This window comes from Lissotriton helveticus, chromosome 6 (assembly GCF_964261635.1).
Source record: "Lissotriton helveticus chromosome 6, aLisHel1.1, whole genome shotgun sequence".
Lineage (NCBI taxonomy): Eukaryota > Metazoa > Chordata > Amphibia > Caudata > Salamandridae > Lissotriton > Lissotriton helveticus.
Window position 1 is genome coordinate 1,266,214,112 of NC_136067.1, and position 13,641 is coordinate 1,266,227,752.

General features: G+C 41.1%; 1 protein-coding gene across 3 annotated transcripts in view; it reads right to left on the minus strand.

Annotated features, from left to right (window-relative positions):
• PHACTR2 (phosphatase and actin regulator 2) overlaps nucleotides 1-13,641 on the minus strand; it is a 662,085-nt gene that overhangs the window by 54,048 nt on the left and 594,396 nt on the right. For all 3 annotated transcript variants that reach the window (XM_078648997.1, XM_078648996.1, XM_078648995.1), the window contains one exon: nucleotides 1,354-1,510. In XM_078648997.1, the coding sequence (XP_078505123.1) occupies nucleotides 1,354-1,510 (157 nt within the window). The remainder of the gene's footprint in view (nucleotides 1-1,353; nucleotides 1,511-13,641) is intronic.

Consider the following 13,641-nt stretch of genomic DNA (forward strand, 5'->3'; position numbering starts at 1 on the left):
CATAAATGTGGGTGGGACACAGATCTAAGGAAAAGCCATAGGGTGACTACTAATAATCACTGTTAATTACTCTTCAGATATAACAGGGACGGAGCTGAGAAGAACCGGAGTCTGCAAGTGTATATTACTTCTAACTTTGTTAATACCTCTAACTTAATCGGTAAGTCATTGTTTACTTTCTTAAAGTGCAAGGTAAATAATTTGATTTTAAATTTTGCGTGTGGAAAACTGACACTTGGGTCACATGTTTCTTGTGCGACTGGTGTTCAGAATCCGGTTTACTACTCACCACATTTATGTCTGTGGGGTTGTTTATCCCAATGGGTGTAGACTCCTATTATTACCTTCAATAGGTTAATAGGTTTGTAAATAATACAATATTTAGTTTTTTTGGGGGTATTCTAGTACAATAATTTATCTGGTTTTTCAGAAGTCATTTAAGAATTAGAGGGAAAGCAATTCAGAATCCGGACCTGAAGTCAGATGACTAGTTATAGCAAAGGTAAATGACTGTCATTTAAATGCCAATCTGTGTTTGGTGCATTAAGCAATTGAATCCTGCAAAGACTGTTTTCCTAGTCCTAATGAAACATCATAATTCAGGTCTAGCTTTGCCGTAAAGGTGGCCCGGGTGGCAATACAGAAAGTAGCGTATGAGAAATGTGTAATGTCTCTATAATGACCCTACAGCAAGCGGAGAGCCAAGAAAATACCTGAATAATCGGAGTCAAAGTCTCAAGCATGTAGGTGACAAGCATTGGTGGAAGGTCATTGGCCTCTCGTTCTGGATTCACTTGCCCATTTCACTAGAGTACATATATGCATACATTTAATTCTTGAGCCTGATGCTGGACCAGAGTATTTTCACACGCATTTAGGGAGTCCTGCACCTACAAGGACCATTCTTCCTGAAAGTATTTGAAGGAAGAACGACTGTTCAAGAACCTGGCCCACAAAGAGACCCATAGCTGCAGCACTCGAGTTTGTCAGGAGTTAGTGTTTCCAACAGCAGTGCATTCTGTGCTTGCAAGCAATATAGTGCTGCCTGATTTGCCTTATTTTTAGCACTGTTAAGGCACTCGAAGCTCTCAGTGGCACTACTAGGGATTTTTCATCACTCCCTTTGGGAGCAAGTTGGTGCATGCAGTGGAGATATCAAAGTCCTCTATATGAAGTAGAGTATTTATGTTCAAGAAGAGATGAGATGGAATTCATGTGTCATATTTCTGCACTCTTGCTGGGACATGACATTGCCATCCATCTTAAGCACCAAAAGGTCTGAACTCTCCCTAGCTTAAAAACAACTTGGGTGCGATCAAACATTCTAACATGATCTTGTACAGAAATGTATACCTCACTAGCTTTGTTCCAATTTGTTGCCACTTCTCTTGTCTTTCTTCTTCTGAAGTCCGCTGCAAAATGTTTTTATCTTCTAGTTCCTTCTTGGAGGGTCTGTTGCCAAGTTTGATTGCAAGACTGTCTTTTCGACGAATTTTGCTTGCTAGCGAGCCTAGAGAAAAATGTATTATGCACAACTTCAGGTTAGGTGTTTCAACTAATTGGAACTTACTTAGAGTAACTGTATTTACTCCTTAAGCAAACTGATATTTTCTCTGGTTTTAATCCAGAAATATACATACGAATTGTTAACAGAAGGTCAATCTAAGCCCTAAATTAATGAATTTCAGATAATAAAACATTTGTGAAAATAGGACACTTAAAATAAAATAGAGAAAATGAACAAATGTACATATTTTCATCAGCAGCCTACAATAATTAAAAAAAAGTCAAAGTTAGGACTGCAATGATTAAGAATTAAAAAACGTTTCTCTTTAACAAGGAACAGACCATTACACATAACAATGGAAATATCCAGAATTAATATCCTATTTACAACAAAAATACTACTACTTAAAACAAATGATTTAATAATAAAAGCATAAGCTATGGAGCATTTCTTTTGCACTAATTTATTCATACATAAGCTAACCATAAATGACTCCTTTTCAAAACCGAGAGAACAGATAAATGCCTCAGGCACCATCTGTCTACCTAACTAATATTGTCTTTAAATATCACGTCCTCACAAGAACATAAGGACCAAGCATCAAAAAACGCAAGAGATTTCCAGACCCTCTTTGTAAACACTTGGACATAGGTAAGTTTTTCACATTTTGAATTCTGTGTGTTGATTTTTTGGCCCGAATCGTAATAGGAAAACATTTCTACACGAGTAAGTGATAGTCTGCAGTTCTAAATGATCCTTTACTCCCTTAAAAGTGTATAAAAGATAACTTTCTCTTAATAAAATGTATATATGGTTTAAACACCAGCTCCACTGCTTTTTCTCGCAGGTCCTTTTTTTCTCTTAACACAATATGCGCATTACTCCTATTATTATTTCATGACCAAATTCCAGCCCATACTTGCAAAAGGTTAATACCTTTACCCTTTGCTCCTTTAGCTAATTGTGTTTTCAACGAGACAAATCTTTATAACATTCCAAAGTCCACTGAGAGCATAACATCAATACGATCACTCTCATTGCACCTTCACATGAACCGGAGTCCATCTATTTGTATGAAGAGCAATGCATAATGATAACAGCACTTTAAGGATGCCTCTTTTGGCCGAATTCTGCTCATAGTAAAATCATATTCAATGGCAACAGCAGATTTAAAATCCACAACACAAACAAAAGTGCCAGGGCATATTACTTTAAGCATAATGTAATCTAGAGGAAACATGTTTATGGTCATAGATTGTCCATCTCAGGATCTGGTCTGCTCTAAAGGAATTGAGTGCTAAACTACAGCCCAATCCCCCGAGGCTTTTAATAAAATGTTCCCAATTATTTTAAATGAAACAGCGAGTAGAGATATTAACTGGTATGACGAGGGGTCAACTGGGATGCCCTTTTTATTAATGGGACTTACTAAGCAGCCTTGCCAAATATCTGGCATGCAACTGTAACGTCCAATTAAAGAAAAAATAGGGCAAAGATATGGAGCTCTCAACTCTCGGTCCCATTTATACACCACATTAGGCCCTTTGGCTGGGCCTATTGCTTTACTAAGCTTTATGTTATTTGTTACATTTTGTTCCCGTTTCCATATTACAGCCTACTTCCAAGTAGCTGGTCCTGCCGAGCTAATTTCCCAAATTCAAAACCAAGCTTGGGATTGAGCCTTCGGATAGACTCTCCCTATGTACTCTTGGATATCTGTGTTGCTGTCGTCTCACGGGCTGTCATAGAATCATGAGGTACCGTCTTCCAGAACTTTTTACAATCATTGATCTAGAAAGCAATTTCGATTTCAGTTCATAATTTTCTAATGGTCTTCCCTTTCTTTATTTTAATGAAGTTTTTAAATTCGTTCTGCAAATTCTTAAATTAAGCATAGGTAGCTCCATCTTGTTTCTTTAGGAGGTGTCCCCAAGCGCTCCTGATCTTCATTTATTCCAGTATGCATATTTTCATTAAAACCACAGATTAAGCATTCTACGCGCGCCGTCCCTTCTGATACCCGTGAGTAATTCCAAAATTAGTTTTCTCTTCATAATCACTTAAACTGACACTCCCTCTTTCCAAACCATCCATTAGTTAAAAAGTTAAGGTCTTGGTCATTTTGACCCAGCCAAAAAAGTCACAGGTTCATAAACCAATGCATCTGGCCTGATCTTCCTCTTTAATAAGCTGTAATATGCTGCTCCCATTCATAACAAGATTGACATAGCCAATAGGTCTCGCCTTTGGGACCTTATAAGTATTTAGTTAAGCAGCACAATATCTTTGGTGCAACAACATCAACTGTTGCATGGCTAAACACTTATAAGGTCCCAAAGGCGAGACCTATTATCTATGCCAATGCCTGTTTTGAATATTGGGAATTATTATTGTGATGTCTTCATGAAATGTGATTTGGGGGATGTCTAGAAATACGAACTGTTGTGAGAATCCCTTGCTAAACTTTGACGTACGATCATGTTAAATATCGAGATTCATGCCAGAAGGTAATAAAATTTGGAAAAAGTTTTTAATAAATGAGGTAATATTTTAATATGGGGGTGGGGGGGGCGGTGTGCTGGACAGCTAGCTCAACGAGATGTGCACTTGCATCAGAGATCTGTGAGGAACCTGAAGAGACTCCACCTTTCATTTGTCTGAGGCCGATGAAAGCGATGCGATTGGTTACTAATATTGTCAATTACAGCGCTTAGAAGGGTGAATTGTAAAGTGCTATGCGACTATCTGATTATTAATGTGATTACGGAGGGTATTAAAGTTGTGCAGGGTGGTTCATCGAGAGTACATCTTCCCTTAACATGTTGGTTTTATGTTCAGACCCATTCCCCCATCCCCTGAAATCCTCAAAACAGAAACTGCAACATGACCTAATCCCCGAAAAGATGACAATTAGGGGGGGCGCTTTCACAGTGGCAAGAGCACATGATCCAGACGGCTGCCTGAAACCAGACCCGGGAAGGGGCTGAGGGGCGGTGGGATCCAGTAGGTTTTACTGTTCATTCCTGGAATGCCTTTGTTTTGCGAGGCGCTATATTTAGGCACTTGGGCCGAGAGGGCAGGGAGACTCAGCAGCAAGGTGGGGCTTGCTCTGTAAACTAGCGGCCTGTCCTGGAGCAGCTCCCAGAAGCAGTGCACACACAGTTTGGCCGCAGGCCCTGTACCGAGTGAGAAGCTGCAAAGAATTGTTTGCAGCAAACTTTGGAAAGATCAACTGAGCGTTCTTTAAAATAACATATTAAAAAGTTCTATAACATGCAGAGGCATTTGAGGTTAGTACATCACATTGGTTTGTACAACGCACACCTCGTGAACTCACCTATTGGAAGTGCTGTCACGAGACAACGAAGTAACAGGAGGGTTTGTTCTATAAAATGTTTGCCTAGGATCACACAATGCGTTATGTAGAAATACAGCGCTTTGCTTGAACACAGATTGCTGAGACTTGCTGCAGCTTGCTTTAGATGCAGGCTTCGGAGGTGGAGATGCTAAAGTGAGATTGCCAGGGGAGCCTGAGATAGCAGAGGAGAAGGAGAGTGAGCTGCGAGGAGAGAGCAGAACGAAATAAGCCCAGGCGGGGTCACGTTAATTGTAAACAGATGGCTCCTGCATGCCGCTGCTCGCTCCCGCAAGGTGGATGCCGCCACAAGCATGAGCGCTTGAAAAGTGCAGACTGATTCCAAAAGGTCATCTCCTAGTGCAGTGCATGCGCGTTGCGCTAGGCTCGACCTACAAATATAAGGGGAAGCTTAAAATTCCTGCTATCCAAGCAAGGACCTCAAATGAGTTAACCTGCTGCATATGGCAGAATGGTCCATCCACGTATAATTAATTGGATGTCTGATCCTAATTTTAAGGTATGAGCGTGACCCTATTGAGCAGGTCATCGTACTAGCTCCCTTCCAACAGATCTCATATCCAGCTTACCCGCAGTCCGCTACCCTCCGCTGCCTGTCTACCTGCTGCCCTCTGTTTGTGCATCCTGATTGTTTCTTTGCTGTTTTGCATTTTTTGCTAGTTTTTCTGCCCTCTGATTTGCCTTTGCAGCTTGTTTTTCTGCCCTGTTTTGCCTTTCCTGCTCATTTTTCTGCCCTCAGCTTTGCCTAATTTTTTCTGGCCCGTCGTTTTGCCTTTTCTTCTTGTTTTCTGCTCTTTGTTTTGCCTTTTCTGCCCTCTGGTTTGCCTTTTTCTGCTAGTTTCTTCCCTCTTCCCGTTGTTCTCTCCTCCTGATATTTCTCTCCTCCCACCACCCAGCGCCCGCCCTCCCCAGAACCTACTTAATGGAGGCCGCAGTGGAACCCCGTTGAGCATGTCCTCCTGAAAGCTTCCCCTCTGACAATTCTCCTGTCTAACTTGCCTGCAATCCACTACCCTATGCTGGCTGTCTACCTGCTGCCCCCTGTTTGTGCCTCCTCTGCTGTTTCTTGCTCGATTCTGCCTTTTCTGCCCTCTGTTTCGCATTTCCTGCTTGTTTTTCTGCCTTGTTTTGCCTTTTCTCCTAGTTTTTTTGCCCTCTGTTTTGCCCTTTCTGCTTGTTTTTTGCCTTTTCTTCTCTCCGTTTTTCCTTTTTTGCTAGTTTTTCTGCCCTCTGTTTGCCTTGTTCTGTTCACTTTTCTGCCCTGTTTTGCCTTTTTCTGCCCTCCATTTTGCCTTTTCTGTTAATTTTCCTGCCCTCTGCTTTGCCTCATTCTGCTCATGTTTCTGTCCTCTGTTTGGCCTTTTTTGCTAGTTTTTCGGCCCTCGCTTTTGCCTTTTCTGCTTGAATTTCTGCCCTCGCTTTTGCCTTTTCTGCTTGTTTTTCTGCCTTTACTTTTGCCTTTTCTGCAAACTATTTTGCCTTTTTCTCCTAGTTTCTTCCCTATTCCAGCCATTTCCTCAAGACCTGGCTTTTTGACGGAGGCCCGTACAGCGCCCAGATACCCCCAAGGGTGACAGTACCGCACTCTACAAATGCTAATTAATTAAGAAGATGCAAGAGAGCAGACTAGTTCAATAGATTTATAAGCAGTTAGAAGCAATCCAGTTAAAGGGGTTGGAGACAGACGTGTTTTTTTAAAACCATTTTCTGTTTTATCTGAGGTCACTAGCAGCAATACAGAGCACTAGTTACCAACGAAAACTGGCTGTATGTAACATTAGTACTAAAATTGGGAAAAATGTAATAAATAAAAATTTCACTTGCACAACTGTTAACTGGGCCTTTCCCATGTACATGTTCAGCCCTGCTACCACAGACAGTGTTATCTGGTTTCCATAGAGACCTAGAAAGGGGACAGGGAAGGAACTATTTTAAGACACCAACACTCAAAAACTGCCAAATCTCCGTCTTCTGTTAAAGGCATTTGATAGTCAGCAACCCATTATACGATACTAACCATACTACAGACCATAAAAGAAAGTTAACATATTGCTTGAAAGTGGTCACTATGGCTTAACCCCATTTTTTTATTTTTATCTTCTATCGCCTCTTTTCTGATAGTCCCTGCATAGTATCACCAGATGACAGAAGACTCCACAAACACCTGTAATCAGTGTCTATGCAGAAGGTAAGAAGACATCTGTAATGGTATAAAACAAAGAATTATGTATATTGTGGCTGAGAAGCATGCTACTGAGACCCTACAACTAATAAATTCAATATGTCTTTCCTGGCATCATAGCAGGTTTCCTTTCGCAGGTAATCTTCCGCGTCGTTGGGATATATTTTAGACTAATTGCAAAGGAGGTCTCATGCTATATGTAGCATGTTAATTGTCTTGTTGATTACTCACTGATGTTCTGTTTTCAGGTGTCCAATTTGATTCTGATGTTGTTTGAAAAAAGGGAAAGTGTTCAGTCCAGTTGTTGAAAGGAGGGAAGAGAGCTGAGTCACCAGAATGATATATATGGTATATATACATGGAATAAGTTTAGAACAAACCTAGCCAACAAGTAGCACAGCGTTGCACAGCCTCAAAGGCAATCATACAGTGAATGAGTCATAGGAGAAATAGCTGGATTCTGAGAGCACAATTGTACTTGTAATGCACTGTGATGTAATGTTTTTTAAAGTCGTGCATCTTAAACTGTTTCCTAAATAGAAGCAGTGCTAGGGTAGTCTTGATAGATAAGAGGTTGTTCCAGATCATGGGCGAAACGATGGCAAAGACCAGTTGCCACGTATTTTTCTTTTTTGCATTTCTTAGCCTTCAGTCTGATGGTGTTGGGCTGCGAGTGTGCTAAGAATCATCAGAAATGTTGAGCTTTCTGTAAGATAAACAGGGATGCTGGTTGTGATGGTTTTGTGAATGATGCAGCTGGTTGTGAAAATGGTGCGGTCCAGCAAGGGGAGCCAATGGAGTTCAATCAGGATGGTGGTGATGCGATCATATTTCTTTAGAGCTTGGGCAAGAATATGGACTGTACATGCTGCAGAGTGTATTATGCTTTTAGAGGAGGCCACGGAGAACGGTAGTATCACCATCTAGATGACAACGTCTGTAGACTTAAACAGCAGTTCCGAAGTCACTTTTAAGAAGAAATGGCTTCACTTTGTTTAGAAGAAAGAGCTGGTATTAGGCTGTATTTAAATTTTTTTGCAATGTGTTCCATGATGGTGATGGTGTCCAAGGAAAATCCAAGTGACCTAACATTTGGTGAGAGGTGGGTTTCCAAGCAATCAAGGTTAATGTCACTAAGCAAGGTCTGTACTATTTCTTGCTTTTTCTTCTTGGCCTCAGGTAGGCACTGGACATTCAGGTATGAATAAGGTGCAAGTAGTGTTTGAGATACTGGATGTCTGAAGTAAAACACAATTTCAAGTAGTTATGTATCATCAACATATTGATGAATTTTGATAGCATTATATGCGAGTACAGCCCCAAGGGGCTCCGCGTAGAGCTAGAAAATGACAGAGAAAAGAACATTGAAGGATGGGAGATTGCACAGGTGATAGGGCACTTTTAGGGCCTGTTGCTGCTCATGTGAACTTAATGGTTTGCGTTGGAAAGGTAGGAGGAGAACCGGTGAAGGATATTGCCAGAGAATGCCATTGGGGAATCTATGGTGCGGATAAGGATAGGATGGTCTACTGTGTTTAAAGCAGCTGAGAGGCCTTGCAATATCAGGAGACAATGCTGTATGGAGGGCATCATCTACGATTTGTTGAGTAGCAGTTTCCATGCTGCTACGTGATTTGAAGCCAGACTGGTTGTTGTGCATAAAATGGCTACAATTGATCTGATCTTGGAGTTGAGCGTACTCTGTTGTTTTCAATGAATTTGCCATGAAGGATAGGTGAGTGATGGGTTGATAGTTGGCGAGGTCACCAGGGTCTAATGTAGGTTTCTTTAAGAGAGGGATGCTTTGGCCTGTCTTGGAAGCCCCTGGGAAGATGGCTTGAGAGGTGAGCGCTTCATCAGAGATTATGGAAAACTGCAAAAGATCATCCTCATAGGAAGTAGCTTCCATGGAGTGGAGTATGTCAGACACATCTGCAAGAGATGAGGCTTAAAATAAAAACCATTGTGGATTACAGTAGAAGGGATGGGTGTAAAGGCGAAGGTGGCTTGGTGTTGTCAATGTGCTGTTGGATCTTCTGTATTTTTTGACTTAAGAGGTTGATGGCACAACAAATGTCTGTGGAATGTGGGAGCATGTAGTGACTTATCATTGTTTTTTTCTGTATAAAAGCAGATAAAAAGTTCATCCATTTAGAATTCGGCACAGAGCACCAGAGACCTTGTCCATGAAGGCAGACTGCTTACTACAGAAATATCTGGAGCTCGAAAATTCAAAAAATGAGCAAATGCTTTTTAAAGTTGCATTTGAATAAAACAAGTCGCATGGAAATGGAAAAAGCATTGGAAATACCAATAGGCCGCACGTATGGGAGAGCTACTGCATGTGTTAATTTTCTTTTAGCAGTGTCATAGCAGCTGGGCTGCTATGCAGCATGGCTGAAAGTTGGAAAAGAATTGCCATGATGTGGCCAGCACTGACCGTGACAGGCAGTGATCCAATTTCCTAGAAGGAGATTTTCTCTGCTTTCACCAACATACAAAAAATATGTTTATTTATCTAGTGCCGGAGCTGAAGATTGTGATGGCTCCTTAGTACCTTGAAACCCGTAGGTGTGACTGTTTGGCGCTTTTTATCGGTGAGGCGAGAGGAAGCTGGCAACAAAGGGGAGAGGGTGGATGGGGCAAGCAGCAAATGAGGAGGGGTAGGGGCAGACCAGACAAGCTAGAATAGGGAGGGTAGGGCAAGCAATAATGTAGGAGGGGAAAGGGATGGAAAGGGGTGCCAGTAAAAAAAAAAAAAAGGTGGCGAGCTGTGGAAGGCCATTGATAAGAGAAGCCATACTTGGGCCAATCTCCAGGGTAGAAACAAACATACTAAGAGGAAGGGAAGCCAGCACTCGCTAACCAAAGCTAAGCATGAAATGAGAGTGATGATTAAGCTAACCAACGGTAAACAATGAGTGGTCTCTAAGCCCCTGTAAGTAAACAAAATATCTTGCATAGGCTGCCTTAGGTGAGACCTGAAGTATAGGGTGGGGGGTTAAGATCAGAGGGGGGACTTGCAAATAGGCGAATGTGTCCGCCAAACATACGGATGTGCATAAAACAACCATCAGTGTCCCTAAAACATTTAGGGGAGCTAGGGTGTGAGCAGGAAAGGACAGGGATGAGTCCTACCTTTACATGCAGTCTTTACCAGGAAGGTAAGTATTTAAAACAAAACATTTATATTTATTTAAAAAAAAAAAAAAAGTGATTTTAGGTTTTAGGGATGGAAGTATGGACAAATTTAGGATTCAGGGGTCGGTACAGGAAAGTAAGGCTGAATTTAAGGTTCAGGGTGGGTAGTGGTAAAGGCTGGTAAGGGTGACTAGGGTTCGGAGTGGGTAGAGTTAAAGAGTGATAAGGATCATTTTAGTGGTGGATATAAGTAAAGGAGAAACATAAATCATTTGAAATCACCGCGTGTTTTCGATGATGAATAAAACATCCTCTAACTTATAAAAGAGGTAACCAATAAATAAATTTGACAGTGACAAATGTTAATTCAGAAAAACACATACTGTATTGCAACAGTCTTTAAAGAAGTTACTAAATTTGAACATTAATAAAAGTGACAGCCGGTCAAAATGTGTGTTCCAGAAATTGGCCACATGCCACTGAGTTTTGTCATTGCTAGCTGTTTGTGTTAAGCTCTTGGAAATACAGGGAAGAGCGAGCTTCAACCCTGATGGTTTCAAGTTGTCTCGCAAGCAAAAGCATAAAAAGGGACTACAATCTGAATGCAAAGAAACATTAATCAAAAAAACAGTATTTGGTCCATGTTCCAGGGAAGAAAACACAGAGACAAAGTGAAGCACAATGGGGCTGACATGTGCTCACCAATGAAAAGGAAGAAAATATGATTGACAATGAAGCCAACCAATGCTATGTAATGGTGGTACGTAATGGGCGAGCTAGAAAGCCCTTTTTAGAGTGCTTTTTAAAAACGTATTTTAAAACAATAGATCGTCGCAATCGACACTGCATGTGCTTTCTCAGGAGAGATTTTTTAAAAAGGGGTTTTCAAGAGTTGGTAGGTGGCTGCTCCTGTGAACCAGATAGGTAGAGGAGTCTACACTCTCTGAACATCACAAAGCTGCTGGAAGAGTTGAGCCTTCTGAAAAGTATGGTATGGGACACTTTCAGTAAAACCTAGCCAAAACAATTTTCTATGTTACCTACAGCAAAAGCAGGGGTGTTTGCTATCAAGGCTTAGTCTTTACGTGAATGCTGGACTGCCAGCGGCACAGAGCTCAAACACTAGAAGTTCAAAAGCAACCCTGGCATTTTTTAGCAGAAGGATAGAAAACCTGAAACGAGATAGATTTGCAGGTGCTTTGTTATTTCAATGGTTTAACTGTACTTGCCATCGATAAAGGACCGGCGAACAAGAACAACTGCAATTGCATCCAGCTGATTATTGAAAGGAATATTTTCTTGAATGACTGGAACCAGGAATGAGACATTATTGAGGACTTTCTATATGTATCTTGTGCCCTGAAAAGAGTGCTGTAAACATGGGCATCATTTAACATAGACCACCCCATCTGAACACACCGGGTGGAAACTCATCTGCATTTCCATGAGGCTGGCTATGGCCCACTTACCACCCTGCATGAAAAAGACTGTTCCTCTCTGGCCCATTTTAAATGGATGGATAAGCTGCAATGTTAGCATGTATGCACAATATAGACACTTGACTGCAATTCATTCTGCTAGGTGAGGGGCTGTTGATGAGAGCATCAAGTGGACCGTGTAAAAGTCCCCTGGCTGAATGGAAGAGGCTCCAAAATGGTAAGGTTGCCTGGGGTGGTCTAAATGTCCGCGGGGACCTCCTGCAGTATCTGGGGATGTTCTGCACACATATTTGCTACAATCAAGAGGAGGAAGCTAGTGAACAACTGGGGGTGGCATTCATTGCAAAAGATAAAGTTGACTGATGTGCCTGGTTCCTCTCCTGCACTCCACTTCAAGTTATAACTTTCAATTTCTCTCTCCAAAATGGTGATGAACGATGAGTCTTTACAGCTGGAGGCAGGATTTGCCACCATCTTGAACTTTTCACTAAAAGACACAGGCTCAACTTTAGTGGATCAGGGTAGGCCAGCCAGTTTTCTTTGGCAGGATTGAGCACTGGGTTTATACTTTAGACCTTAGTCTACCTAGGGAGTCTTTCAGTTTGTACAGACAGCCAGCAACGTTTGGACATTCAGAAGCAGTTTAGAAGAGTTGATCTGAAGTTTAAAGCACATGAAAAGACAACTGAATACATTTAACAGGTTGCTTTTTTTTGTTCACTATGCAGATGTCCTGGGCAATCAGGACACAATGCAGGTAAACTCCAAAAGGTACTCCTTTATGGACAAAGCCCTCAATTGGCAGAGCTGTCAAAGTTACTGATGACTTATGAACTCATTTAAGTAGGCTAAAATGGTGTCTCAAATGCTTTTCGTATTTCTGGTCCTGAATGCATGAAACAATAAATACTACTATAAAGGGATGAGTGCTAGGCATAGAAAAGACAAGGAGGACCAGAATATCACCAGTAGTTTGAGAGAAAAGACTACTGGCGGCAGAACAGAAGTTTAAAATTATGGTTGAAGTGCAGCTTTTTGATTACAGGTTTACTTTTGTAAGTATCCTCTTTCAGCTCTCAGGTAGGTGGGAATGTACGCGACTAACATAATTTATCCTGAAAACTACTTTACTTGAAGTAGAGTTCTAGTCAATCTGGCTGCAATTCACAACTTGCAGTGTGGCAGACTTCTATAATATGGCGAAAACAATTTTATGTTTTATATAAAAGTTTAACTACACGAACTGACTCAAGTTCAAGTAGCTCATTAATGCATCCAACACAAGGAGGACACTAAAAACAGATTTCGAAAAGATTTAAGAAGTGCATGTGTCCTCATCAGAATACGTAATTCTCAATCCACATACTTCCTTTTAACCCTTTTTTAAAAAAAATTAATATCATCAACACAACTTTGCACATTGAAGGACCATATGTTGTGCTGACTAAAGATAAATGCCAGAGAGCAGAAATATACCCCTCTCTCAATGCTGAACAGACCAAGTAGGCACCTTACCTTTCTGACACCGCAAGCAATGCCACAATGGGTCTTTTCATCTTGTGTGACATTAGGGTGCAGAAAATGCTAGGGAGAAAACTACTATGCACCAAGACAATAAGCCATCCGTATCCAAAGAATTATAGCCAACAAGATGAGAGAAAAGAAACCAACTAGCAGTATAAATTCTGAAAAGATGTATGTTTTTAAAACCCTCACTAACAAATCTTACTTCTTTACATTTGTTGGTGAAATCTACTCTTTACGGTGAGAATTTTGGAAAGTGAGTTACTGGGTCCATAGACATAAGCTTACCTCCTGAATATAAATAAGGTTAATGGTGTCGGTCTCAGTACTTGGAAGTCACAGTGGCTCTTAGTCCCAGCCTTTGTCAGAGGCTTCTCAGTCTTGGGGAACAAAGCTCAATAATGAAGAGGCGGATGACTGTCTGACCGACAGCATTGCCACAAAACCCCTCGTATTATAATGGCTTAATTTG